This window comes from Triturus cristatus, chromosome 4_1, assembly GCF_964204655.1.
Source record: "Triturus cristatus chromosome 4_1, aTriCri1.1, whole genome shotgun sequence".
In the NCBI taxonomy this organism is placed as follows: domain Eukaryota; kingdom Metazoa; phylum Chordata; class Amphibia; order Caudata; family Salamandridae; genus Triturus; species Triturus cristatus.
The window spans coordinates 992,900,352-992,926,368 of record NC_140585.1 but is presented as its reverse complement, the minus strand read 5'-3'; the positions used below and the strand labels follow the sequence as shown (position 1 = coordinate 992,926,368).

General features: G+C 46.3%; 1 protein-coding gene across 4 annotated transcripts in view; it reads right to left on the bottom strand.

Moving 5' to 3' along the window:
* CEP290 (centrosomal protein 290) overlaps positions 1-26,017 on the bottom strand; it is a 1,516,454-nt gene that overhangs the window by 1,266,680 nt on the left and 223,757 nt on the right. For all 4 annotated transcript variants that reach the window (XM_085653911.1, XM_085653913.1, XM_085653912.1 and 1 more), the window contains exon 12: positions 23,657-23,780. In XM_085653911.1, coding sequence (XP_085510037.1) covers positions 23,657-23,780 — 124 coding nt within the window. The remainder of the gene's footprint in view (positions 1-23,656; positions 23,781-26,017) is intronic.

Sequence of the window (26,017 nt, the reverse complement as noted above, 5' to 3'; positions counted from 1 at the left end):
CTTTATGTAACTTATGTAATATGTCTGTACAGGATCATAATCATGTATTGTTTATATGCCCAGTACTGCGTCCACTTCGCTTAAAGTGGTTAAGATCAATATGTTTGCAATTGGGTATTTTGGATATGAACTCATTTCTGCAGGCTTTATATACTCCTCCAAATGAAATGTTTTGCTTCAATATTTTTAACTTTTTTAAAGGTTTTTTAGCTATTTATTGATGAAATATGGAGGTTTGTGTCGTAATCTTTCTTTTTCAGCGGAGAGCGTCGTAATTGTTATTTTTCTTTGGGAATATGTATCTATATTTGTGTACTTTGTATTTTGTTTATGTGGCCCTCTTCGGAGTGCCAAAACATAATAAATAAAATTGAAATTGAAATTGAAATTGATGGAGACGGTTACCCCAAAAAATGCTGAGCAGAGCGGCAATGTTCAAGATGGCCACGCTCCCCAAGCTTTTATATATCCTACAGAATACGCATTACAAAATTCCGGAGGATGTATTCGGAGCCATAGATAATGGAATCCGCACACTCCTGTGGGATGGGGGACAACCACACATCGCACTTCGTACTTTGCAGCGCACTCCATACAATGGGGGCATAGCACTCCCGGATATTAGAGTGTACTATTGTGCCGTACAACTTGTAGTATTTAATGAGTGGTGACACCTATAAAAAAACACATCCGACATACGCACTGGAGCAGGGACAATTTGAGGCACTCTCCCTTTTCAATAATTTTTTTATTTTACAGAGTTTTATATAGCGCAAACTTGACCCGAATCGGGTATCAGAGCGCTTTACATAGCACCAGTTGCATTACATGAGGACACATTAATTGATTTGCCCAGAATCATAGGATGTTCAGCGCCATTGCCGAGACTCAAACCTAGTTCCCCAGATTAGAGGACGACCGCCCTAGCCATTAGGCCAACTCCTCTCCCCAATACATATTATATATATGGAGGGAGGGGAGTCAGAAGTCTGCTGCCAGCCACCCAGAGGGCACTGGAGGGGTGGAAGGCAGCAGAGAGACAAATGGGATGGGACAGGAAAATAACAAGGCAGACCACACTGTTGTAAGGCATGCGCCTCCCAGGACTTGGAAAATTGAAGGGTTTCAAAGATTGGGATAGGATTGGCATTTCAACTGTGGGGGACATCATAAAAGAAAGCTTGATGATTTCCTTTGAAGCCCTACAGCAAGAATTCCAACTAGACAATCGGCAGAGATATAAATTTGTGCAATTGCGACATGCTTGGAATGCAGAAAAGATAGACATTGTGAGTATACCTGAATTTGCCACGCTGGAGGGCAGGCTCCTGCAGGAAAATATATCGGAAAAGGAGGTATCCTGGACCTACAAGAAGCTTATTAACAACATCCCAGATAATCTGATAGCTTTGAGAAAGTCATGGGAGACCTCTTTGGGTACCCTGGAAGATATAGATTGGGAGTCGGCACTGATGTATCCGAGGGAGGTAGCCAATAAATTGAGATTACGACTCATTCAATTCAAAATTCTTCATAGAACATATGTAACAAGAGCCCGTCTCTGTAAAATGGGGCGAGCTGACTCCCCGACCTTTTTACGATGCAGGACAGACACTGGTACACTGTGGGACTATGCACATATACAAAGATACTAGGCCAAGATACTGGGAGAGTTAAGCGGAATACTGGAGTACCAACTCCCGAAAGATACTAAATATGTGCTGTTAGGCATACCATCCAATATAGATTTGCCCAGGAGGAGCCTGGTCTTCTGTAACTTGGGGTTGGCAGTAGCTAGGAGAGATATAGCTAAGAGATGGGATGCTCCAGAACTCCCTACGTTGACGGAATGGAAAGTGGGAATGGATGTGTACATGGGGGCGGAACGTGTAACATATAAAATGAGGGGATGCCCCAAAAAGTTCTTCAAGATCTGGCATCCCTGGCTCAGATACTATGGACTGGAGCTGGACGATGACCAAGGTGAGTCTGCAAACCCACACAGACTTCAGGAAGAACTGAATACTAATGGTCATATATCAGTGGGGGTGGAGATATGAGATGCTCGGGGGGGGGGGGAGGGGGGGATTCACTGCCATGTTCTTGAGGCTGTGTATCTTGATGTGCCTAGAATTGCAAATATTGTGTAAACAATGGAGGGGTATGCAATGCAGGATGACTTTCTATGTGTAAAATTGTTTGTTTGTTGTGTAACATAATGAAGATAAATGAAACAATTTAAAAAACATTTTTTAAAAAGGACGCCAGGTCTAACCAGAATGAATAAACACTGGGCTGCAAGGATTCTACAAAGGTTAGCACTGCAGTACATTTACTTTGGGACACCAGAATCTGCTGGAATCCATGTTTTGTGTTTGAAGCTGCTTTTTACCCGAAAGTGCAAACAGCTCTGGTGAATTCCCTCTTGATCATGTCAGATGGTTATGGTCAATATAGTCTACTTTCACGTAACTTTAAGAAAATTAAGATAATAAGACTTCTCCCCACCTGCAATATGTGAGGTTGAATAACCATTCAGGCTTCATCCTTGACCACTACAGATAGATAACCCATCTATGAAGAGTCTTTAAAGTTTTGACATGAATCCACTGTGAATTAAATGCTGTGGTAGTCCACCTTGCCGCCAAGACCTGGAACACTCTCCCCACCATCCTGCGACAGACCCAGGACCTGCTGGCCTTCAGAAGACTCCTCAAGACCTGGCTCTTCGGCCAGTAGCACCTCCCCCGCCCCCCCCTCCCCAGCGCCTTGAGACCCTTTTGGGTATGTAGCGCGCTTTACAAATGCAGTGATTGATTGATTGATACTAACACTCAAACACACACTGTATCGGCGTATAGGGCCTGCCACTTGACACTCTGTATCCAATCTCAATATAACTAAGCCACAAGGAGATTGACAATGTTCTAGTCCCTGCTTTATCAATCACAACATGTGTGTGAACAGTGGACCATGAAATAAGTAGGCAGCAGTAGCATGCACAGTAATCAGTGCTGACCCACCAAAGTGTGGGACTGCAGGAGTCAGAGTAAAAATGTGACAGTTGGGTGCATGATCAGCTCATGACCTGAGGAGAACAGGGCATGATCCAGACCAGAGAAAATTAAGAGACTCATCAGCATTTATGTGCGTTCATAATAAACACTATTGTTTCCTGAAAGCTACGCCTGGTGTCAAGCCCCAGCAAATGTGTATGCTAGCCCCCATTATAAGGATGTTATCTCTGAAATAATTGTGTCCGTTCCTGGCATAATAGTGCATCCTTTATATACTAGGACCATGACTGGCCTACATTTACTTATTCCTGGAATATTAATGGTCATGACTGATATATGGTTTCTGGCTTTACTTCTGGAAAATGGAGTTTGTTTGCCCAAAGTGGAAAGTGTTATTTGATAGAAAAATTTGCATTTTCAGAAACTAAACTGATGAATGATAATTCAAGTTAAGCTGGGGAGACCTACTGTTGTACTTATGTCCTTTGTGCCGTAGGGCATGTCAAGATTTGAATGTTACTTCATAAGTCAGGTGGAGGCATTTTATATTGATGAAAGTTTTCCTGGCATTTCTGATGGTAACCGCACCTGAAATACTTGGGTGATAACTACTGATAATCCTGCTTAGGGTGGTCATAGTGCAGTCACTGTTTTACAGTTACAAATTGGCTAGTAGCTCAGGAAGACTTTCTTTGAGCAGAAGTGGCTCTCACTACAGAAAAGGTTGGAGACCCCTGGTGTACACATATTGGTGATACACCCTACACTGAGTCACAGCAACCCTTAGTGATAGTGTAAGTGGTCCCCCATAATCAGAGCTCTCGGGTGCATAGGTGTGAAATGGCATCGGAAGCGGCCGTTGAAGTCAATGGGGTTCTTCGGATGTTCAGCTGCTACCGTGACCCATAGACCAGATTGGTGGAACCCAGGTGTGGATTCTGGATGAAGAGTACCCGAGGAGGAAGGAGACAGAGTCCAAGCCACCCAGAGTCGTCCAGGTGGTGCAGGAGCACAATGCCAACCCTTCTCTGGGGCACTTCACTGTAGGATGGAGGCCTTGAAGTTGCAGCTGTGGAGTACAGGTGATGTAGGATCTCAGGAGCAGTCCACGGGCTGACCCACGCCAGTCGACGCAGAGCAGGAGGGTCAGTGGTCAGCAGGGCCATCTACAAGTATTGGCAACAGCAACAGACGTGTTGCGGGAATAGATGCAGAACTGGGGACCAGCAAGGTCCAAGGAAGTCACCCACCAGGATAAGTTAGGATAGGCCCTCAGCAAGCAGGAGAGCCAGCAGGAATCAGAGAAGGCCCTGGAGAGACCTTCTGGCAGCAGACTCAGGGAGTTGAAGGGAGGAGTCAGCAGCACGACAAAGATGGAGGCCTACATCGCAGGTGATGCAGAGGACGTCGCTTTAGAAGCTGAGAGATGCTCAAGTCTGGAGCTTCTCAGAGCTCAAAGTCCTCCAGACGGTTTGAGCCAACACGCCTTGGTAATGGCAAACAGACGCGGTGCACAGGGGCTTCGTTCCAGCAGCTCCACGAGGGATTGCAGTCTTTCAAATTGCACAGAAGACAGGTTAGGCCTCAGGAAAGCTACAAAACCACAACTTGTGTTGCGGAGTCTTAGAGAATCTGGGGGACAGCAGGATCCACAGACCGGTCGTCGTCGTTGGGGTGCCTGCGGCTGCAGGGGAGTGACTCCTTCACTCCAAAGGAGATTTCTTCTTGCTGTCCTTGATGCACATAGTCCTTGTGACTGTGGGAGATGCACAGCTTTGGAGGTTGCAGAGTCTTTGCAGTACGGGGACAAAGTTGCAGTAGGAGCCCTCCTACCAGAAGCAGACTTGTCTTGGGTCCCGGCGAAGTCAAGCAGCAGAGTCCAATGTCCAGCAGTAGAAGAGTCTTTGTGCAGAATCTTGCAGAGGGATCTGCAGAGTAATATTGTTCCAGACGAATCTAGGGTCCCTACCCTCAGGGGAGCCCTTAGGTAACTCAGGAAGGGGACTAGACAGCTTCTGCAGTGACCCACCTATCGGGGGTGGAGGGGTCAGGTATTGCTACTCTGGGGGACTGGTCAGTCAGACGCTCCCAAGGGGTCCCTGCTTATCTAATTTGTAAGATGGCAGAATCAAGTGGCCACGTAGTAGAATTCTGGGCACCTCCCTGGGGGTGAAGGTGGACAGGTGGGTGGTCACTTCCCGGTCTTTTGTGTGGTTTAGAGCCAGAGCGGGAGCTCAGGGCTCAAGTACTGGGACAAACAGGTTTATGCTAGGACAGCACCAAATGTGTGCTTCAAAGCAGTCTGGAGGTGTGCAGGAGCACCCCCACCCAAGCCCGGAGACACCTAATTCTAAAGGAGAGGTGGCTACACCTCTCCTCTACAGGAAATCTTTAGTTCCGCCTTCCCCTGCCCGAATAATGCTCATCAGCAGGAGGTCAGAACAATGTCTGAGGTCAGCACTGGCTTGCACGCAGACCCTGCAAGGCTACACTGGTAGATATGGAGGGCTCCTCTAAGGAGCTCCCCCACCCAGTACATGGTATAAGGCAACTAACACTAGAATCAGTGTGGTTGCATTATTCCAACATGTTTGATACCAAACATGACTAGGTTCGAGGAGGTCATTATGTAGTTGGACATCTTGTGTTGATCAGTGTACACTACATACCTTAAGATGGCTTCCCTGCACTTACAAAGCCCAGAGAATAGAGTCCGGGATTTGTAGGGGTGCCTTTGCTCATGTAAGGGCACTCTCACACTTAGTGCCAAGCACCCTGCCCTTGGGCTTAAGGGCCTACCTTAGGGGTGATTTATAGGGTTTAAGTGCAGTGAGAGGGATATAAGGTAAACCTCATATCTGTGGTGAAAAGTGCATCACCATCTTATACAGGCTGCAATGGTAGGCCTGTACACAGTTTGCATGGGCGCCCATGGGTAATATCCACATTTGTAAAGCGCGAACAATCACCCGTAAGGGTCTCTAGGCGCTGGGGGCCGTCGGGAAGATTAAGCAAGGTATTGCCCAGAGTCACATGGTGCTGGGCTAATCTGCTGCCGGACATCGAACCGTGATCCCCAGATTCCGGAGTCAGTCGCCCTGGCAGCGGCGCCACACCTCTTCCTCTATTGGTACAATACATGCTCCAGCGAATGGGAGACCCCTGGTGTACCAATGCCCCGGTTACCTTAGTACCATCTACAAGGGACTTACAGGGGTACACCAGTATGCAGATTGTGGAGTGTACAAGGTACTTACCAAACACATTTAGGCGAGAGTGCAATGACACTGGGGTCCTGATTAGCAGGATCCCAGTGTACGAAGGTCTAAATGCACGGACACCAGGCAAAAAAGTGGTAGCAACCTTGTTAGAAAGATCCTACTTTCCCACAAGCCCTAAATAACAAGCCAGCATTATACCAGTTCTATCTTTTTAAAAGAACAAAATGAACTCTTACACGTTAGGATTTCCAAATTAGATAAATTGCTGGTCTTCTCACACCTGGACATATATAATTGTCTAGTCTGAACTATGCTTATCTTCTCAGAGGCATTCGTTATTAGGCAGCCATTATATAGTTTATTTCCAAAGTTACATCTACATCGATTCAATGCATCATGGTTGATCAAAGCTTAAAAATACCACAGTAAAGACATGTTTAAAACCTTTATGCTGTTTGAAGTGAGAATGATCCTCATGACAGTAGAGAGGTTCCTCTACACTTCATTATGAGCATCTTTTCCTACTAGTTTCTGAAAATCTAACCCAGAAGATCGAGGAACCCTTGCACAACTCTTATGCACTATCTGAAAATGGAAAACAGAAAAATATCCAAATTCGCAGTGCAACACAGTGGCATTTCTCGATGTCAGTTACTGGGCTGGATTAAAACTGTAGGGTTTGTGTAGGAGAGTTTGGAAATTGTCCTTCAAAGATCTCTGTTCAGTATTGCTTCCAGATAAGCCATGTCTATCACAGGGATGGCAGCAACATTTCTTCAGTTTACTAAAAAGATATACTTACCCAGGAAAGAGAGGCAAAGCTAGCTACTTTGAAACCTAGGTCTCCATAAAGGATAGCTCATTGAACTTTATAAATAATAATCTTCACCAAGGTTTGAGATCCCAGCAATAATCATTTTGAAAACATAATCACTGCCCTGTAAAAATAAATATTTAACATCATTTATCACTGCCTAGATCCATGGCACTTTTTTAAAATACAGTACCGTCAACTGGATTTAAGAAAACGTTTCTTTTTAGTAATATTTCTTTACTTATTAAAAACAAGAAAGAATAAAGTGATTTGCAGAATAGAAATGTCACATATATCAGCGCCAAAGAAACCCTATTTATAATAGATTTTAAAAGGAACGTCAAGAAAAAATAGATATGCAGCAGCTTAACTGAAGAGGAAACTTGCTACTGTCACTTTAGAGCAGCACTCTGGCTAAGCAAGCCAGAAAGAAGTGCAGTGACCTTTGGCCTCATTTCATTTTAATGGACCAGTAGGGTGCAAGATCTTACGAATACGGTATTAACAATATACAGCTCTACTGTGAGACAATGGAGGTTTGTTTAAGACTTTAACAAAGCTATGAATGAAAGAACTGGCATTAGGAGGAAGTAACTCTCCAGCGTGTCATATTCATTATTATTCTTAAATGTGCAATAGAATGGCAAACTCGTCTACCATTCACTAACAATACATCAGTGAAAAAGACCACCTAATTAAATAAGCTCACCAGAGTTAACCAAGTGACAAACATCTTGCATGAATGAAATTTAACAGAGCAGATTCTACGCAGCAGGAAGTAACCTCCATGTGACAATTCATTGATAAACAGCATCAAGTATTACATTTACAAGAGAGAGAGTCCTTGGTTTGTTGAATGAAGTCTGATGGTTCTCCAGAAGTTAGAGAGGATTGTTTTTCCTCTCTATCCTAACCTATAGATTGCTCAAACGTTGCTAAAGGTCAGACATTTCACACAGTACACAATTCAAAACAAGTGCTTGGAATTACAACATCACTGGTCCAAAAAACATAACCTTAAGACAGTAGACACTCTGATCTCGAATCTGTGAAGAGACCTTCAAGGAAGAGAAGATTTATTTGTGAAAATAGGGAACAAGTAGTGTGTATAAAAATGAGAAAAATTAAGGGAGGAAAGGACGATAATAGCTTAAACATCCAGCATTCTACTGGAAAATGAAAGTTTCAGTTACATAATCTAAACTATGCAAACAAGTCTCTATAAAGAAAATCTCCAAGAAAAAAGTGAAAACAAACATGGCTTAAAAGAAGCAATTACAAAGGTGAGAACATAACACACTTACTCAGGCAGTGAAATAACAGTTCTTACAGTGGAATATATTGCTTAGCCTCTTACTCAAATTTGTTCCGTTCTGAGAAAAACCTCTTTTTGAGACGTAACAGTTGTTGTGGACACTAGCACAGAAAAAAATGAAAGAGTCCCAGCCAGATAAAGAACAGTATTACCACTCTGTCTTTCGAAAACATGTTCTAGAGACAGCACTCTTGGCCATCCAGCCTACGCACAGCTAGTTTTCTTTTAAGAAGTAAAAGAATTTGGTAGCTGTACACATATCTTGGTAGAGAGGAATCACACTGTATAAAATAGGATCTAGAGAACAAGGAACTATACAGACGTTAAGTCAGACTTTTTCACTCGAAACGGGAGGAGGTAAGTCCTGGCTAAGTAGGCTGTCTGGCTCAAGTTGCACTCCTTAGCATTTCCCTTGTATGCTCAGATGTTTTTGGTCTTGTATAATCCCAGGCAAATACAATATGCCTCAACGGTACAACAGTAATAAGCACATGCAAAGTTGAGAAGGTTGTTGAAATCTACATAAAGGCCGATGAAAATATTTACGAAGTTTGACAAAAAGCTTTGCTTCTCCAGATCTGCATGAAACTTGAGACATAAAACCTTAAACATGAAGTCCCCTGCCTTTTTCCAAAATGCCTCTATCCAAAGATGTTGAAATGCACTTAGATCCAAACCGGGAGACTTGTAGGTTTACTAACAAGCATACTACTTAAAATGTGTACAAAGTCCAGCCTCATCTAGTTACTCTGCAAAATGTGAATCTAGTCAGAATTAGTCTAAGTATTAATGTGTGGGGCCCCTACATTTTTAGGTCTCGGGACCATCCGGTCTGCCGAAGGCAGAACCGGAAGTCGAGAGATTTAATGTTTTGGAGAAGAGGGGCTTGAACCCGCCCCTCTTCTCCCCTGTTCTCCATTGGCTGGCCTCTTCAATGCTGGCCAGCCATTGGAGAAGAGGTCCCGTCACTCCGATCAGGCCCCGTCCTTTTCGGATCGGGGGCGTGTTTTTTACAGAAAGTCTAATTATCTCCTCCAGCCATTAGCAGAACACGCCCCCGAATCCGAAAGCTGCGCTGCCTTTCTCCGAGGCATTTCTGCTTCGCCTCGGAGAAAGGCAGTGGTGTGCTTGTTTGCATTCTCCACAGTTCCCCGGCCGGCCGTCTCTTCAATTCCAGCGTCTTAGAAGAACGCTTGTTTGCATTCTCCACAGTTCCCCGGCCGTCTTTTCAATTCCAGACCACAAACAAAAGCCAAGAATTAAATATCTGTACTGTCACATTCCACTCCCTCCAACCCCCCACCGGTGAGAGTGGTCTCCCTGCACACTGCCCAGTCCCTCTGCTCGTTCTTCAGAGGTTCTCTTGTATGCCTTTTCTCCCGCCCTTCACACACCCTGCCCTCTGACTCGCGGGAGGGGGGCCTGGTCTGAACTTTGCTCTTCGCTGCCCGGGAGAACTGCGCACAGGGTTGTTTTCCCTCCTCGCGCCTTCTCGCGGGTGTCCAGTGTCACTCCCCGGGGCAGGCCTGCCTCCCTTCGCGCAAAGGCGCTAGGAAGGGCTGCTTCGAGGGGCCCTACGAGGCAACAGGCAAAGGACACAGAAGCAACGCAATTTCAACCCAGAACCTGGGGGAATTCCGGACACAGCCATTGGAAAAATGCCTATGAAACACGAGGAGATGTGAGCCCTGAAATTACAAGGAGATCCACATCCTACAGTGCAACGGGCGGCCTCGAAAACCAGACGGACGAGTCCTCAGAAATTTAACCTCAAAAAGGACGGCCAAAAGCGGTGAGAACTTGCCCTAGTGACGCTGGTTATTTAGAACCGAACTGCCTTTAGATCCCCGCCGTGTGCACAAAGGGCATCTGAGACGAGAAACTGTGGCTTGTATATAATATTGAAAAAGCATCCACTTGAAGCCCTAGTGACACCACGACAATGTTACTGCTCCTGAGTTTCAAAAAGAGACAACAATATAATCATGCAGTGGCTGAACTCGACAGATTAAGAAATATATCCCAAATTATATATAACAGTCGGTAGACGCATGCCTCTACAGTGTTCTCTTATATTTTGAAACCAGAATTGGTCAAGTTCGTATCCTTTCAAAGTTCCCTTTTCAAACAATCATTATCAACGCCAAGTCTGGCCCTGGCACGGTAGTGCGATTTTTGTTTAGTATTAATAAAATTTTACACTTCAGACAGCAGTTTCAGCAGAGAGGACAAAGAAGGAATGGGCATGGAATCCAAATACAGAAACTGAAAATTCTCTATCAAGGGGAAACATCACTGCCAAAGTTCAGAGCTTGTGAAAAAGCGACCAGCGAAATCACTTGCTAGTTAATGTTCGGGGGGGGGGGGATAAGCAAAAATTTCAGGGGGGGCTGAATCTTTAAACAGTAGGCAGAGTGGCGCTGATTTCGGGGGTGGGGGGGCTGAATCTAGGCAGAGTGGAGCTGCGGGGGTTCTTAGAAGGGGTGAACCAACAGCGAGGCCTCATTAACATGCAAATGGTCTTTTTAAAGACCTGTGAAGTGCTCAGGCGCGGCTTTGTGTCTGCCGGGTAGCGGTCTCATCCCGGGCTGCCACACACGACGGGGGGGGCTGAAGCCCTTTGAGTTCAATGGGTGTTGCGCGCCTGATCACAGGTAAATGCGGGAGAGAACGGGGTTGTTGAGCAGGGCCGGGCTGGCTTGCCCGGGCATCGGGCGTTTCCTGTAGCAAAAGTGCTTCACAGTTAACCTCCCCCATGACCCTCCAGCTGGTCCGACATAATTGCCAGGCCTACTTTGGGGTTCCAGTTCGGCCCTGTTGTTGAGTATCCTACCCAGGGCTTTAAGTGGGATAAAAAAAAATGGGTGGGGGTTGGGGGGCGGAGTTGCGCGGGGTCTATACGACTTGTATTTTGCTGTCTCTTTTGTCATTGCATCCAGGCATAATGATACAACAAGTAACATGATACCTACAACAAGTTAGGACTATTGGCTTTGTCAATCGTTGTTAGTTGCATAAGATAAATTAGCAGTAACTGTGGCTTGTATATAATATTGAAAAAGCATCCACTTGAAGCCCTAGTGACACCACGACAATGTTACTGCTCCTGAGTTTCAAAAAGAGACAACAATATAATCATGCAGTGGCTGAACTCGACAGATTAAGAAATATATCCCAAATTATATATAACAGTCGGTAGACGCATGCCTCTACAGTGTTCTCTTATATTTTGAAACCAGAATTGGTCAAGTTCGTATCCTTTCAAAGTTCCCTTTTCAAACAATCATTATCAACGCCAAGTCTGGCCCTGGCACGGTAGTGCGATTTTTGTTTAGTATTAATAAAATTTGACACTTCAGACAGCAGTTTCAGCAGAGAGGACAAAGAAGGAATGGGCATGGAATCCAAATACTAATCATGCATATTAGTCTGGGCCACTGGCATTTTGCGATGCTGCAGCGTTTTCCTCATAATTATGGATTTGCCAAAATTCCCAAATAATGCTCGCATAATAAATCTCGCTTTTGAGAGTGATTAAGCTATTGACATTGTAAATAACAATGCCGTTTCTTTAAATGTTTTAAAAACATAAACAAAAATAATGTCATGAGCAATGCCAATAGCACTAACTTTAACAATGCCGAGACCGTTGCATTGTAAATGCTTGTTAAACACCCAATAGGAAAGCATCACACTCCAGTTTTGTACCGAACAGACCTCTTTAAACCTTTGAACCATATTTGCGGTACTTAATAAAGTATCCCCAACCACGCCTGCAGCGGTGGCGCTGCTGGATGCCGAGAAGGCACTTGATTCCCTTGAATGGCCGTTCATCCGTGCAGTCCTCTGTAAACTGGGCATACCTCCCCCCCCTTTCTTTTCACTGATTATGTTCTTATACACCAAGCCCTCGGCCCGCCTACGGGTGAAAGGGGCGCTCACAGACCATTTTCCAACACACCGAGGCACTAGACAGGGGTGCCCGCTGTCCCCTCTTCTTTTAATTGTCGCCATGGATCAGTTAGCATGTGCCCTCTTGGATCACCACTCTAATTGGAGAATACAATTATCACACAGCCCTTTATTAGGTCTCGGGACCATCCGGTCTGCCGAAGGCAGAACCAGAAGTCGAGAGATTTAATGACTTGGAGAAGAGGGGCTTGAACCCGCCCCTCTTCTCCCCTGTTCTCCATTGGCTGGCCTCTTGAATGCTGGCCAGCCACTGGAGAAGAGGTCAGTCATTCAGATTAGGCCCCGTCCTTTTCGGATCGGGGGCGTGTTTTTTGCAAGAAGTCTCAAGGAGGAGATAACAGCAAAACACGCCCCCGAATCCGAAAAGGACGCTGCGTTTCTCCGAGGCATTTCTGCTCTGCCTCGGAGAAAGGCGGTGGTGTGCTTTTAGTCATGAGCCTCGTGAGATCTGAATACACACAGCTCCCTCCCTTCTCTCGCGGTTTCTCGCCCCCTCATGACAAGGGACTTGCCTATTTATTTACTAAATGCTTGGGCAGGGGCTAGAGGGACATTTATATTTTTTAAACTCATGTTTAAAATTGTCATTTTGAATAAATTTCTGAAGTCAGTGATAAAATGTAATTTGCTAAATTGAAACACGTCTGCATGTTGAAGAAAGGCACTTTTTAATTTTTAAGAATCTTTTTCATAATGTTATGTTTGTTACGCAGTTTACGCGACAAACATTGTCAGGGCTCGGCTCGCGCTGGAATCCGCTCGGTTCCCCTTGTTAATTTATTGACTCGCCCTCCTCGGCTCCAAATGTAAAACCATGGTGCCCCAGAGGTGCAAAAAGCTGGCCCACACACATCCGTTGCGCTCCGGAGCACTATATATAGTACAGCGCCAGGGGGCATGAACGAGCCTGTGGGCGGGGATTTAACTGGGGTTCTTGAAAGGGGTGCAATGTCTGTCACCTTTTAGCGAAAGGCAGACGAACAGCTTCAAACAGCCGGCCACCTGTGTAAGGGCATGTTTACATTTGTGATAATATGGCGCTTTGTGTAAGCCCCTCCATCCCCTGTGCACAGAGTAAAAGGTGGAGCACGCCCTATATGTAATACGGGCCCAGTAGGTATATTTGCTCCATATATTATATAGTAAATGAAATGACGCAGAACTGCTATATTCATTTTTTGTCTGGGAGAAACAATGGAATCGCGCCTAAGCGTCTTTCTGCGCGAGACTCATGGCCATTAAAACAAAGGTGTTCTAAAAATCTGTAGAAATATTTATGCCACATACCAGTCACTAGTAGGTGCCGTTAAGGAAGGGGTATAGAAAGTAGTTTACAACAGTTTGCGTGCAGCCCTTAATGACCCGAAATTCTATAGAAACGGCAGCTGGCGCGCGACATCTGTTTGATTTCGCAGACGCAGTCAAACCGTTTTATCTGCAGTCCGATAATGGTGTCGGGGACACTACGGTGAGTCCGTCTTTTAACCTGTGACACTTTCCTACTTTTGGAATCCAGTGAAAGCTCAACAGCCCGGGCCGAGTCAAAGGGACGCCCACCGCCAGTCTGCATCCCAAACAAGACTGGTTTTGTGCAATAATGGGACGGTCCAACACAGAAAAGGAGAGGACCCACACCATTGCCACACAAGTGTGCACCGCTATCTACGTTTACTTAAATAATTATATTTCCGTTGGATCTGTTTAATGGATAATCAGCATACAGTAATTGCTATAAAGAAACTAAATATTCAAGAAGGATAGGCGCTTGGGCGTGCACCAGTTAGGGGTAGCTGCTCCCAATGGGGTATGATTGACAGATTTGGAGTTGAAGCTCAAGGCTGTGCGAGTTTCTCAGAGTTCTCGTCAGTGGCTCATGAATATGTTTGGACTACATGCCCATCCAATTCGTAGCCTCTGTGCAGAGCACGCAGATTAAAATCGTACATGTGTCAATTGTAATTAGGATTCAATAATAAAGCGTGTTCAGGAGGTACCAAGCTGTTGAAAATATTGATAGCACCAAAGGAGAAGAAAACAAGCATTTACAATGCAATGGTCTCGGCATTGGTAAAGTTAGAGCTATTGGCATTGCTCATGACATTATTTTTGTTTATGTTTTTGTTTTTAAAACATTTCAAGAAACGGCATTGTCATGAGCAATGTTAATAGCTCTAACTTTAACAATGCCGAGACCGTTGCATTGTAAATGCTTGTTGCTTTCCCTATATGCAGACACCATGCTGCTCTTCGCCAGACATCCAAAGGCCAATCTAAACCCGCTCATGCAAGAAATAGCTAGATACAGAGAACTTTCGGGGCTCCACATCAATTGGACAATACCAGAGTTATTCCCCTTGACTGATGTTGTCACAGCTCTCCCCGCCATCTTTGCCCTCCGGTGGGCAGAGGACGGCACCAAATACCTTGGTATCCATTTGCACAGAGACAGAGATCAGATCATACAGCGCAACTATGGTCCAGCTTTGACATCGCTTACAGCGCAGGTGGACAGACGGATTAGACTACCACTCTCTATGGCGGGGCGAGTGGCTATCATTAAGATGGAGGTGCTGTTCAAACTTTTATATCCCATTGCCGTGGACCTTTTTGGAAATGCTACGTGGCACACTGCGGAGGCTGGTGTGGGTGGGGAAGTATCCCAGGATCCGCTGGGGCACCCTTACGCTTCCGTGTGAGCATGGGGGGCTGGAGTACCAGATTTTTACAACTACTACCTCGCTGCCCAATGTCACTACACATATTGGTGATACCACCCTGATGCCTGCATCGCGTACATTTGTCCGGAGCGTGCACAACTCGACAGGCTTTTACACTCACAACTCTTGCCAAAGGGCAAACCTTTGGAAACCCAGGATGTTAAAACGGTCTCCATGACCTGTTGGGCATGGCATAGGATGAGTCGTGCACTGGGCGGGGGACCCCTGTACTCAGGGGCTATTCCCCTCCTGGACAATCAGTGGCTCCCTCTCACGCTGGAGACATTAGTGTAGCGTATGCTCGGGAAATATTCACTAAGCACTCTGGGCGACCTTTTTACCAATGGCCACGTGCTACACTTGGCGAACATCACAACAGTAGAACCCATCCCTAATATGGTGCTTTTCATTTTTAAGAGACTACAAAACACTCTACGCTCTCTTCTACCTAACAAATCCCACCTGATGACGTTCCCCCTTTAACTATAGCAGCCGCAGCATCAGAGGGGAATCACATGACTTCCAAACTCTACCGCTCGTGTATGACCTCGAGGGCAGACACTACCAAGCGAGTGCAGGGTAAATGGGAGGAGGAATTGGGTACATCTCTGACAGATAAGATATGGAGTTATCGCTGCTCACAGATCAGGAACATCTCTGTTAACCAAAGGCATAGACTATTACATTTTAAGTTCGTGCATCGTTACTATCTCTGCCCAGTAGATATTGCCAGATTTGACCGTTCTAGACAAGATAACTGCCTGAGATGTCATGCTCCGGGAGCGGACTTTGCGCATACAACGTGGACCTGTCCGAGAATTCCCCCCTTTTAGGAAGCCATATTCACGCACATATCCGCCATGGCGGGACCTAACATAGCTCCGGACCCCACACTGGCCCTACTGGGATATACTCATAATGTGCCTCACACGTCTCGACGCTTAGTCTCAATGGCCCTTTTACTGGGTTAGAGCGAGGTGGCGGATGCGTCGTTGTAAAAGTATGGTAGGGGAGTATGCTAATTTACAACCCCCTACATCACGCCCCAGGGACCTCTGGGCACCCTTCCAAGCGTACCTTAACAATCTCGCACAACTGCCAGCTGATGATTCTGCCACTTTGGAGCCCCAAACCATGTGCAACACCCTGCAGTTTAGGCCCCTATGGTTCAGCTCCATATCTTCTTAGCCGGAACATATTGATAATATAATGGATAATTGGAATACTATGTACTGCTGATTATGACATGTGATCCAGTAGTGTGTATGGTTGATAAACTGCAATTGTCTATTGCTTTTTTGTTGTTGTATAAAAATTCAATAAAAAAAAATCATGAAAAAAAAATGTCCTGTACTACAAATCATCTTTGAGCTGACAAAGTACTCTAAACTCAAAAATTCCAGCATTAAATTGTTTAACAATAATTGCATTCTACAAAATGGAATATGCTACTTACCAGTATGCATCTGTTCTTGGCATGTAGAGCTGCAGAGTTGTACACTTAGCATAGGTCGCCATCTGGTGTTGGGCCCGGATGTTTGCAGTTTGTTTTTCTTCTTGGACAGTCTTTGGAAGTCACGAGTTTGGTGACTCCTCCTTCGGTCCGTACTGCGCATGGGCTTCGGCTCCATCCTCAGATTGTTTTTCGCCAACAGGGAAATGATGGAGCGTAGTAATAACAGTGAGAAACCCATGTGTTGTATCTAAATAAGATGTACTGGAACGGATACAGGTAGCCGGGGAGGCGGGTGGGCGTGTACAACTCTGCAGCTCTACATGCCAAGAACAGATGCATACTGGTAAGTAGCATATTCCGTTCGAGGCATATGAGCTGCAGATTGTACACTTAGCATAGATTATATAGCAGTACCCAACCCTAGCGGCGACCACCGGTATCCGTTGCAGCTGTTTGAAAAAGTGTCTTTAGTACAGCCTGGCCCACCCTAGCTTGCTGCTTGGAATGCACATCTACACAGTAGTGTTTTGTGAAGGTGTGCGGTGTAGACCATGTGGCTGCCTTGCAGATGTCATCTAAGGGTATATTCCCTAGAAAAGCCATAGAAGCCCCTAACTTTCTTGTAGAGTGGGCTTTAGGGGGAACAGATAATGTTCTCTTTGCCTTTTGATAGCAAATTTGTATGCATTTTACAATCCACCTAGCTATCCCTGATTTTGAAATGGGGTTGCCTTTATGTGGTGGAGAGAAGGAAACGAACAATTGTTTAGTCTTCCTGAAGGGTTGCGTTCTTTGTATGTAGTATAGTAACGCCCTTTTTACATCAAGTGTGTGTAAGGCCCTTTCTGCAACAGATTGGGGTTGCGAGAAGAAGACAGGTAATTCCACTGATTGATTGAGGTGGAAGGGGGAAATGACTTTGGGCAGAAACTTCGGATTTGTGCGAAGTATGACCTTGCTGTGATGCATTTGTATGTAGGGTTCCTGTATGGTGAACGCTTGTATTTCACCAACCCTTCTAAGGGAAGTGATAGCTACAAGGAAAGCTGTTTTCCAGGTGAGAAACTGTAGCTCACATTTGTGCATTGGTTCGAAGGGCGGACCCATTAGTCGTGTAAGAACTAAATTTAGATTCCATACAGGGGAAGGTGGTGCCCTGGGAGGAATTACTCGTTTAAGGCCTTCCATGAAGGCTTTAATAGCGGGCACTCTGAAGAGTGATAAATGCTGCCTGTTTTGTAGATAAGCAGCGATCGCTGCTAGGTGTAGGCGTATGGATGAATATGCCAGGTTACACCTGTGAAGATGGAGCAGATAGCATATGATGTGCTGTATGGATGCATCTAGAGGGTTGATTGTATTGTTACGGCAGTAAATTACAAATCTTTTCCACTTTGCGGCATAGCATGCTCTAGTGGTAGGACGTCTGGCTTCCATGATGATGTTCATACAATCAGGGGGAAGGTTAAGGTATCCGAATTCTAGGATTTCAGGAGCCAGATCGCCAGGTTGAGCTGAGCTGGGTCCGGGTGCCTGATTTCTCCATGGTTCTGGGTTAGGAGGCATGGGGATAGATGCAGTTTTTGATGTGGTACCACTGACAGTTGTAGTAGCGTGGTGTACCACGGCTGCCTGGCCCACGTCGGAGCTACCAGAATGAGTGTGAGGGAGTGCTGTTGTAGCTTCCTGACCACTAATGGAATTAGTGGGAGAGGTGGAAAGGCGTATGCAAATCTGCCTGACCAGTTCATCCATATCGCATTGCCCTTGGACAATGGGTGTGGGTATCTGGCGGCGAAGCTTGGGCATTTTTTGTTTTCGTGGGTGGCGAAGAGGTCTATCTGAGGATGCCCCCACTGTTGGAAGAATGGGTGAAGAACTTGTGGATGCAGTTCCCATTCGTGTATTTGTTGCGTTTGTCTGCTGAGCAGATCTGCCATGGTGTTTTGTACGCCTGGAACGTGCTGTGCCAGGAGAAAGATGTTTTGAGGAATTGCCCATCTCCATATGCTCTGGGCTAAGCGGGAGAGCTGGGGAGAGTGTGTCCCCCCTTGTTTTTGGATATAATACATTGCAGTCATATTGTCTGTGCGGATGAGGACTGCTTTGCCCGAAATCTGTTTTTGGAAAGATTTTAGGGCTAGAAAGATCGCCAAGAGCTCCAGATGGTTGATGTGGAGCGATTTTTGCTGTGGCGTCCATAGACCTTGCATGGTGAGGTGTAGAAGGTGCGCTCCCCAGCCGGAGAGCGATGCGTCCGCTGTTAGAGTCACTTGCGGAACCGGGTCCAGGAACGGCCGCCCTTTGGAAAGGTTTGTGGTGTTCCACCACTGCAGAGAGTGATGTGTGCGGCCGTCCACCAACACCAGATCCGTCAGCTGATCCTGGGCCTGGTTCCACTGTTGTGCTAGGCACTCTTGAAGTGGACGCATGTGGAGTCTTGCATGGGGCACTATGAAAATGCAAGACGCCATCATTCCTATGAGCTTCATAAACACTCTTGCTGGAAGAGAGTGCTGAGGAAGGAATGTTTTGCGTAAGGCTTGAATGCTTGTGATTCTGGCTGAGTTTGGATAGGCAATACCCTTGGAGGTGTCTATAGTGGCCCAGAGGTATTGCTTTGTGTGAGATGGTATGAGGTGGGACTTTTGGTAGTTCACCGTGAAGCCTAGCTGGTGGAGCAGTTGGATGGTGCTGTTTGTATGCTGCACACATTGGTCGTAGGACGCGGCTTTTATCAGCCAGTCGTCTAGGTAAGGGAAGACGTGAATATGTTGACGTCTGAGGTGTGCTGCTACTACTGCTAGGCATTTGGTAAACACCCGTGGTGCGGTGGTGACCCCGAAGGGGAGAACCGTGAATTGGTAATGTTGCCCGTCCACCACGAACCTGAGGTATTTCCTGTGAGAGGGGTGTATTGGAATGTGAAAGTATGCGTCTTTCAGATCCAAGGTTGTGAGAAAGTCTCCCTGGCAGAGGAGTGGGAGGACTTGTTGTAGAGTGACCATGTGAAAATGGTCTGAGTGTATGTAGGCATTTAGAGGCCGGAGGTCCAGAATGGGTCTGAGGGTCTCGTCTCTCTTTGGTATTAAGAAATATAGAGAGTAGACCCCTAGATTTCGTTGGTTGACGGGGACCTGCTCTATAGCATGTTTTTGCAGGAGTGAAAGTACCTCTTGTTTGAGCAGTGTGGAATGTTCTTGAGACATTGGACGGTGCCTTGGTGGGATATTGGGTGGGGTAGATGTTAGCTCTAGACAGTACCCTGACCGAATGATTTGGGTCACCCATTTGTCCGATGTTATGGACTCCCATACGTGGATAAAGTTTTGTAGTCTGCCCCCGACCGGAGTGGAATGGTCTGGGGGGAGCGGAGGGGAGTCATTGTGCGGGGGGGGTGGCAGAACGGGTGTTGTTGGTTTTGCCCCTGCCCTTATTGTTGTTACCCCTGTAACCACCTCTCTGATTGCCCTTTGAAAAGGTATTTTGAGGAGGGGACTTGTAGGAGGTAGAGGCGTTATCGGTGGAGGAGCCTCTACCTGTGCCACGAAAGGACGAGCGTCGAAAGGAACGTTTGGAGGCTTGTGTTTGGAGTGCCCCCATAGACTTTGCTGTGTCTGTGTCTTTCTTCATCTTTTCGAGCGCTTCGTCTACCTTTGGCCCAAAGAGTGTTTCCTGGTCAAAGGGGTGATTGAGTATGGATGCCTGGACTTCAGGTTTGAACCCTGAGATCCTGAGCCAGGCGTGGCGACGAAGCAGGACACTGGTATTTATGGCCCTAGAAGCAGTGTCGGCTGCATCGAGGGCACACTTAATGGAGGTGTTTGTGATTAGTTTACCCTCCTGTATGAGGTCATGAGCCTTGTGCTTGTATTTTTCTGGAAGGTGCTGCATAAGAGCCTCTAGTTCGTCATAGTGTGCTCTATCATATCGCGTAAGCAGTGCTTGTGTGTTTGCAATGCGCCACATGTTTGCAGCTTGGGAGGCGGTGCGTTTACCAGACGCGTCCAGAAGTTTAGATTCTTTGTCTGGCGGTGGGGCATCTCCTGAGGATTGGGAGTTAGCCCGCTTTCTAGCTGTGGAGACAACTAGGGAATCTAGGGGAGCAGGGCCCTTGATGTAAGCAGGGTCTGTGGGTGCCGCCTTGTACTTCTTCTCTATTCTAGGGTTCAGTACTCTGGCTCTGACAGGGTCTTTGAACACCTCTGTAGCGTGCTTGGTGACACCCTTAAGCATGGGTAAAATGGAAGTAGATTTGTCTTGTATATCAAATGTATCCAGTAGGAAGTCTTCTTCTACTGGTTCACTGTGCATGTCCACCCCATGGTAGTGTGCTGCTCTCTGCACTAAATGATGAAACCCTAAGGAGTCCTCTGGAGGAGACGGCCTTGATGGGTATAGGTCGTCCTGAGGTACATTGGGTATATCAGGGTTATTGTAATCTTCCCATGGATCTGGGGTCCCTGGTGGAGTGGGATCCATTGGGGCGTCCCGCCGGGTAATTGTCCGGATCCCCATCATCCGGATCTGGGGATGGGGCCGGATCGTAGTGAGGTAAAGGTGGCGGAGACCTGTGAGGTGGAGGCGGTGGAGGAGGTGGAGTGGGTAGGGGAGGCGGTGGTGGTGTGGTAAATATTCTTTTTACCGAAACTGAATTTCATACGGAATCTTTAAAATAAAGTAAAATAGCTCAGAATAACAAGAGGCAGAATCCGTGGTATAAGAGGTTTCTAAATGGGCTTTATTCCATCCAAAATGGCCGACTCGAGTCGCGGCCTTCAGGTTCCGTCACCACGAGGGTTCAGGAAGTGAAGTACAATACTTTATTGACAAGAAGTAACTTTTATAGGTCATACATTTACAATGAAACAAGTGCAAAAAGGCGTAACAATTGATAAGATAAATTAACATAGTGATACGTAATTGAAACTAGGCGTAATAAGGAGCAAAAAGAAACGTGATTGGCTCTCATTATCTTACATAGGTGGATCTATACGATAATACTTAACATGGATGCGTGCGCAGCAGCATGACGTGTGATTGACGTGCAACTAGGGGGTGAAGGGGACTTGACATTTAGCTCTACATGTGGAGACGAGAAGTCTAGGGGGTCATGTCAACCTAATCCCAAATCATATCTAACATCCTATGTTTAGAGAACTATGTTATCCACAAGGAAGGACTCTCGGACAGAATCTATTCTATACTAACTGTATGTGCGTGTACAAGCGTCTAAGTGTCTATATGAGAAGCGAGGGGCAGAAAACTTTCCATGGCAACAGGGCTATGAATCACTTGCAGGAGGACGGAAAGGCTGAGTCCTTTGCTTGTGAGCTAAAGGAAATGTTTACCTAAATCACTAGACAGGAATGCATCGGCTGAAGAGCAAAATAGATAATTCGAAGGTGAAATACAGCTTCTTGGCAGGCAGGCGAAAACTGGCCGAGGCAGGCACCGTTAGCTGCACAGGGAGTAGGACAAAGTTCATGGATACAGATGCGAGCTCAAGCTGAAACTGTCAGAGACAGAGAGCAGGGAAAGGCTTTGAGGAAAGAATCGGGCCTACTTGCCTGAACTGTAAAAATGGAGTACCTTAGCCATATAAAGTCGGTGGCTTTTCATACTTAGGAATTGAATATCCAGCCCATTGATGGCGGATCTGACAGAGAACATGTCGACGGTAGACACACATATGTTTGCGTCTTGGAAACTGGAACTGGAGGGAACATACATGTACTTGTGACATGCACATAGAATCGTTGGGGTCCAAGATAGGGGACATAACTGATCAGGAAAATCCACATTTCCACAGTGGGGAGGGCACTCTGAGGGGAGAAGTAGCAGAGTCCTTCCTTTTGGGTGGAGGAGGAGGAGCCGGAGCATCAAGGCGTCTTTTCTTGGTAGTTAAAGTCAGAAGCCCAGTCTTTGGATCTTTGGACAAAGTCTTTTGTAAAGGGTCTGGTGTAAACAGAGCCAACGGTGTCGAGTCGTCTGTCGGCACCGGTGATTTCGGAACCGGGGGTTTCGATGGTCTGTGTGCGCCATGCTTTTTTAAGGTCTCCGGGTGTTTCGGCGTCGAATGATGTTTCGGCGCCGGAGCGTCGGTGCCGACAGATTTGTGTTTGTGTTTGGTCGGCGCCGAGTGTCCAGGCTTCGGCACCGGTGGTTTCGGAGTCGAGCTGGATTTTGCAGTCTTCGGTGCCGGATGCTGTTTTTCGGCACCGGGTGTCGGCTGGCTCGATCCCGAGCTGCCATGAGACTTTGGGTGCTTCGACACCGGGCCCGAAGGTGGGGTGATCGAAGTTTTGGTTTTGGTTTTGCCCAGGCCGGCAGGCGAGGGAGTAACCTGAGTCTCTTTGGTTTTCGGCGCGGGGGTGGGAGGGGGCATAGTACTCACGGCCCGCTGCGCTGGTGTAACGTCCTCCACGTCGGAGTCGTCGGCCTCGGAAGCGCTGACGACGTCTTCCTCCTGCTCGGTGTGTGTTTGCCCCGAAGCTTCGGCGTCGTCTCCGAAGATGTCCGGTGGAGCTGCAGAGGATGAGTGCGCCATGGTGCGTCGAGCTCTTCGATCTCGGATGGTCTTCTTCGATCGAAAAGACTTGCAGGCGGGGCAGTCTCTAGCCTCGTGTTCCGGAGAGAGGCAAAGGTTACACACCTGATGGAGGTCGGTGTGGGGAAATTTAGACCCACATTTTGGGCACTTTTTGAACGGAGTCCTTTCCATCGGCCGGGACCGGAGTCGCGGAGGGCCCGAAGGCCGGTGTCGATGTACGGGATGGAGAAAAGTGCCGCTTCGAGAGATGAAGATGATGAAGGAACTCGAAGAATCGAGGATTTTCCGTCGAGGCTGGAACCGTAGAAGTTCGAAGCCGGAGCACGAAGTATCACATCCGAGCCCGATGGCGGAAAAAAAACAATCTGAGGATGGAGCCGAAGCCCATGCGCAGTACGGACCGAAGGAGGAGTCACCAAACTCGTGACTTCCAAAGACTGTCCAAGAAGAAAAACAAACTGCAAACATCCGGGCCCAACACCAGATGGCGACCTATGCTAAGTGTACAATCTGCAGCTCATATGCCTCGAACATTTAGTTTCAGAAAAATACTTTAGAACTTGTCAATGTAGCTAAGCCAATGAAATTCACCTTTATCCTTTTGGAGCTGAATGTTTAAGTCCTCTATGATAAGTGCATTATTTTCCATTTCTTTGGTGTATTGTTCCACTTGCTCTGACAGCATTGTGATTTGGTTGTCTCGATCCTGTACAGCCTGCAAAAAGAAATCATTTACAATGAACATCACTACAACTACCATACTGAAGCAGCAAATAATTAAGTGGGCATGACACACAATTAATAAGATTCTATTTTATACAACTTACAACCTTCCACATTTTAACTAATTGTTTAAGCATGGACACATGAAAGTGGGAGAAGAAAAATCATCTTTCGATCACTTCATAGCAAATAATTCATGTTATGATGTTTACATCTTATTTGCAATAGAAATCTCATTTTGTCCTAGATTAGTCCACTTAGACTATACTCCGTGCGTCAGACTACAACTATAGAATTATTTTGCCGTGTTCTCATGCACCACTAGGTGGCGTCATATAGCTCTGCACTGGCTCCATACCGCCCCTAAAGAGATGTAATGGAATCGTAGATCAGCACTAACGCACACAATTAAGTCTATATCGTGACTTTTTCTTTTCTGTGCCCTCATACAAGGAAAGCAAACAATCGTTGGTAAAAGCGTGGTAAATACTAATTTAGAACATTTTTAGATGTTAAAAAGTAGCCACTTCACAGAACAGGAAGAGGGAGGGACAGTGAGTATTCTGTGGATAGAATATTCACCAGAAAGTGCATTATCAAAAGGTTGCTCACTTTAGAACAGGTACCAAAGCAATAGTTTGCTGACTGAGCTTAGCCCAAAAAGTACTGCAGAACCAAGCAGGCGAAGTGTCTTTCCCGCCAGAAGTTGTTGTACTACTTCATGAACATATGCACCTATGCCCATGACGTAGCCTGGCAGATATCAAGGTCAAACATCCCTCACACCAATGCAGTAGTATTACTGGCCCTGGTAGAGTAGACCTTCTGGGGGCTGCTTCTTGGCCAGTGAGTGGTGAATCTAAATGCAATGGCTTGTCCTATCTGATCAGGTCCTCTTCTGCACAGCCTTCCCATTCTGAGCTCCGAAGTATCCCACAAAAATGGTATCTTCCAATCGACGGTCCTAGTTACAATCTGTGCAAAAGCTTAAATAACTGTTTGAGTCCAACCAATGAAGCCTCTCCTCCTCTTTTAAGGCGTGAGAGAGGGAGCAAAGAACACTGGTACAGTAATTTGCTGCTCAACACGAAAAGGAGTCACAACTTTAGGTAAGAAGGCAGCCAGAGTTCAGAAAGAAGTTGTGTAAGGTGGATGCATTAGGAGTGCTTGCAATTCAATCGCACAATGAGGTAACATAATCGCCAAGGAGGAATACAGTTTTTATGGTGAGGAGAAGCAGCAAGCAGCTATGGATAGGCTTAAAATGTGTAGGCATGAAGACTGCTAAGACCATGTTAAGGTTCCACAGTGGCAACACAAATGAGTTGGTGTTGGAAGGAGGGCATGTTTGGCAAACCTTTAATAAACCTAAACAAAGCAGGTGATTTAAACAAAGAAGATTGGATAGGCAAACGTAGAAAGGCCAGACAAATAACCTTTTAGAGTGCCCACTGCAACGCCTTGCTTGGCTGAGGACAAAACAAACAGGACACCCAACAGCAGGATCAATGTACCGGGCCCCATATCAGGCTACTACTTGTCTCAGCATCCAGCCTAGAATGATTTGGAAGGGGGTGTCTGGTTGTGAGGCTGACATCCACCACTTCAGATAACAAATCGAAAGCAGACAATTGATGCTGCCCTATCTCCATGCAGGAAGGTGTAATTTGTGGAGGACACTGCCCTGCTGCCAAGAGACTTCCTGAAGTGGTAGCATAGTCAGAGGAGAGATGATAATGCTCAGGTGCTTTGGCAACAACATTCTCCTGGCCAAATCCGGGGCAACCAAGTTGACTTGAACCTGGTAGTTCTTGATCTTCTTCAGGACCCGGGGAATGAGAGGTAGTGGTGGGAAAGCATACAAGAGTCCCTTGTTCCATTCCAGCCAGAATACTCTACTAAAGAGTGCTCTTGCAGAAACTTCAATGTGCAATATTGTTGAGAATTCATAATCTCGGCAGTGGCAAAAAGATCTAGTTAGGGCTCTACTCACTGGTCGAAGATGCCTAGCATCACCTCAGAATGAAGAAGCCACTCGCGATCTGCTACACGGCATCTGCTAAGTTTGTGCGTTAAGACATTCAGGGACCCCACAAAATGGTTCACAACCAGGAATACATTGTGTCCTCTGTTGTGTAGATCTCCACTTCCCAGTAGGAAATGTGCATATGTTGGGCAAAATAAGCATAGGGATGGTGCCAGACTAAGTTCCTGCACCCCCACAGGATA